Consider the following 2,266-nt stretch of genomic DNA (forward strand, 5'->3'; position numbering starts at 1 on the left):
AAAATACATATTTAGCCGAATGTCCCCGCCCACTGTAAAAAAAAGATAGCGAAAATTGCTAAAACTATAGAAAGCAGTAAATGAAAAATATTTAACACTCATCTTGTATTTACTTTAATTACAAGCTAAAACATAAACCTTGGTTGTAAAAAAAAAAAAGTTGTCCTTTAACACATTGAATGCCAAAAACGGTCCGGACCGTTTTTGAGGATCCAAACGAGAAGTGCCGAAAACGGTCCGGACCGTTTTTGACCCAATTCTATTTTTATACATGTGGGCCACGTGGGGCGCTAAAACGAAACTTTGACATCACCCAAGGAGTTTCTGAGAAGAAGAGGCTGGATCTGGCTCCATGTCAAAAATCCTTCCGGTCGGCGTTTTCAATGTTATCTCCTTGACTAAAAGCTTAATATCTCCATTTCTTTTTAATCTGGTGGAAACGAGCCGTTTCCGATCGCCGATCACGCTGCAATGGAGGATCGCGTTAGAAATATTATTGTTCCAGGCGTTAGTCGGGACCCTCCGCCGTCTCGCACGCACGCTTTGTTTACATGCACTTCCGCGTCGGGGCTTCCACAGCACGAAACGTATAACGCAAGTGGATGGAAGAAATGCAGGCACTCAACGTATAATATTTTAATAAACCTCTGGCACCCAATGTGTTAAGTCAGGTGTAAGCTTACAGATCCTTTTTTTTTTTGGCATAATGTTCCCCCCAGAAGACAAGGGAGGAAAAATAAAGTAACCTTGAACCTTGAAGAGAATATGGACGCCGGGGTTCAAGTGGCCTCCATGTTTAAATGTGCTCCACAAATATACTTGGCTTTCCCTGCCAACTTCCCTCATTATGGGTGTCAGGAGAGGGAGAGGTAAGGCAGCCCAGGACACTAATGATGGTTTATGTTGAGTTACTGTAAACACAGATACTGCTCGTGTATCTAATATCTTACAGAGGACGTGTAGACTGATAATGTAATGCTCACTGAAAACATTTGCAAAACATTTTGGTTGTGTGCGTGTCAGTGGTGGAGAGTAACTAAGTACATTTACTCCAATACTTTTATTTCTACTCCACTACATCTCGGATCCAAATATTGTACTTTTACTCCACTACATTTATTTGAAAACTTTAGCTACTATGTTACTTTGCAGATATACATTATTACATTATAAAACATACATTAACCACTTTAGCCCTAAAAAAAAAAAAAAAAAATCTTGCTTAGGGCCACGGAAATCCTAGGGCCGGCCCTGCGTGCGTGTAATGGAAGAGAAGGTTTAAGGAATCTTGTGACAGGGGAAAAAACTGATGAAAGCTGTGGTTGTCAGCTCCCAGTGACCAACAGTATTAGACTGTGGTTGTACTGGTCAGCTCCCAGCGACCAGCAGTATTAGACTGTGGTTGTACTGGTCAGCTCCCAGTAAAAAACCCTGATCATGAAAGTGAAATAAGTCCTTCACGGGGTTCCAGGGGGTTCCAGGGGGGTCTCCTAAAAAATTTGTAAACATAACATCAAAAGAAGTTTGACAACTTTACCTCTATTTCATGCTTCAGCTATTACAAAATAGACGATCTACAAGCCCACAACATGTCACATGGCGACGCGTTGTGAGCTTGTCGATCTGCAATTTTGGAAATGTTTTTAACACATATCTTCTCTCATGGGGGTTTCTGGCACAAAATCTTTTCAGATGGGAGTCCGTGACCAAATACATAATGAATTGTGGGGTTTCCTTGACATGGAAACCCGGTTTGAGAACCCGGGTGAAATCAAACGCCGCGCGTCTCACCAGTGCCGTCGACGGAGGCGCTCAGCATGTCGTTGTCGTGCCAGATGTGCTCCACGCCGCTGTCTCTCATCTCGTCCTCGTCCTCCTCCTTGGAGGAGAGCATCCCGCGGCTCTCGGGGAGCGGCGAGGCGTCGCCGTCCGGGTTGGCGAGGCTGCAGGCCGGCGAGCCCGTCCCGTTGATCAGCGGCCCCTCCTCCTCCGACACGGGGAGCTTGTCGTCGTCCAGCTCGCTCTCCGAACCCGTGTCCACCGCGTTCTCATAGTTCAACGCTGGAAGAGAGAGGGACAGGAGAGAGGAAGATTAGACTTTATTATCCCCAGGGGGGGCAAGTTCGGAAAAAATAGGGGGTGGCAAAATAAGTTACTTAAGCCCCATTTCCAAAATAGCGAAAATAGTGGATCTACAAGCTCACAATCATGCCCTGGATAGGGATGCCAGGTTGAAAGTGGTTAATACATGTGTGCATGGGTTGAG

At 45.2% G+C, this 2,266-nt stretch overlaps 1 protein-coding gene across 2 annotated transcripts in view; it reads right to left on the minus strand.

Annotated features, from left to right (window-relative positions):
- Positions 1-2,045, minus strand: part of zeb2b (zinc finger E-box binding homeobox 2b) — a 50,467-nt gene extending 48,422 nt beyond the window's left edge. For both annotated transcript variants that reach the window (XM_080422115.1, XM_080422114.1), the window contains exon 1: positions 1,792-2,045. In XM_080422115.1, coding sequence (XP_080278241.1) covers positions 1,792-1,894 — 103 coding nt within the window. In that variant the 5' untranslated portion in view covers positions 1,895-2,045. The remainder of the gene's footprint in view (positions 1-1,791) is intronic.
- Between the last annotated feature and the right edge of the window lie 221 nt (positions 2,046-2,266).

Source organism: Gymnoscopelus braueri (genome assembly GCF_963280865.1).
Source record: "Gymnoscopelus braueri genome assembly, chromosome: 24".
Classification (NCBI taxonomy): domain Eukaryota; kingdom Metazoa; phylum Chordata; class Actinopteri; order Myctophiformes; family Myctophidae; genus Gymnoscopelus; species Gymnoscopelus braueri.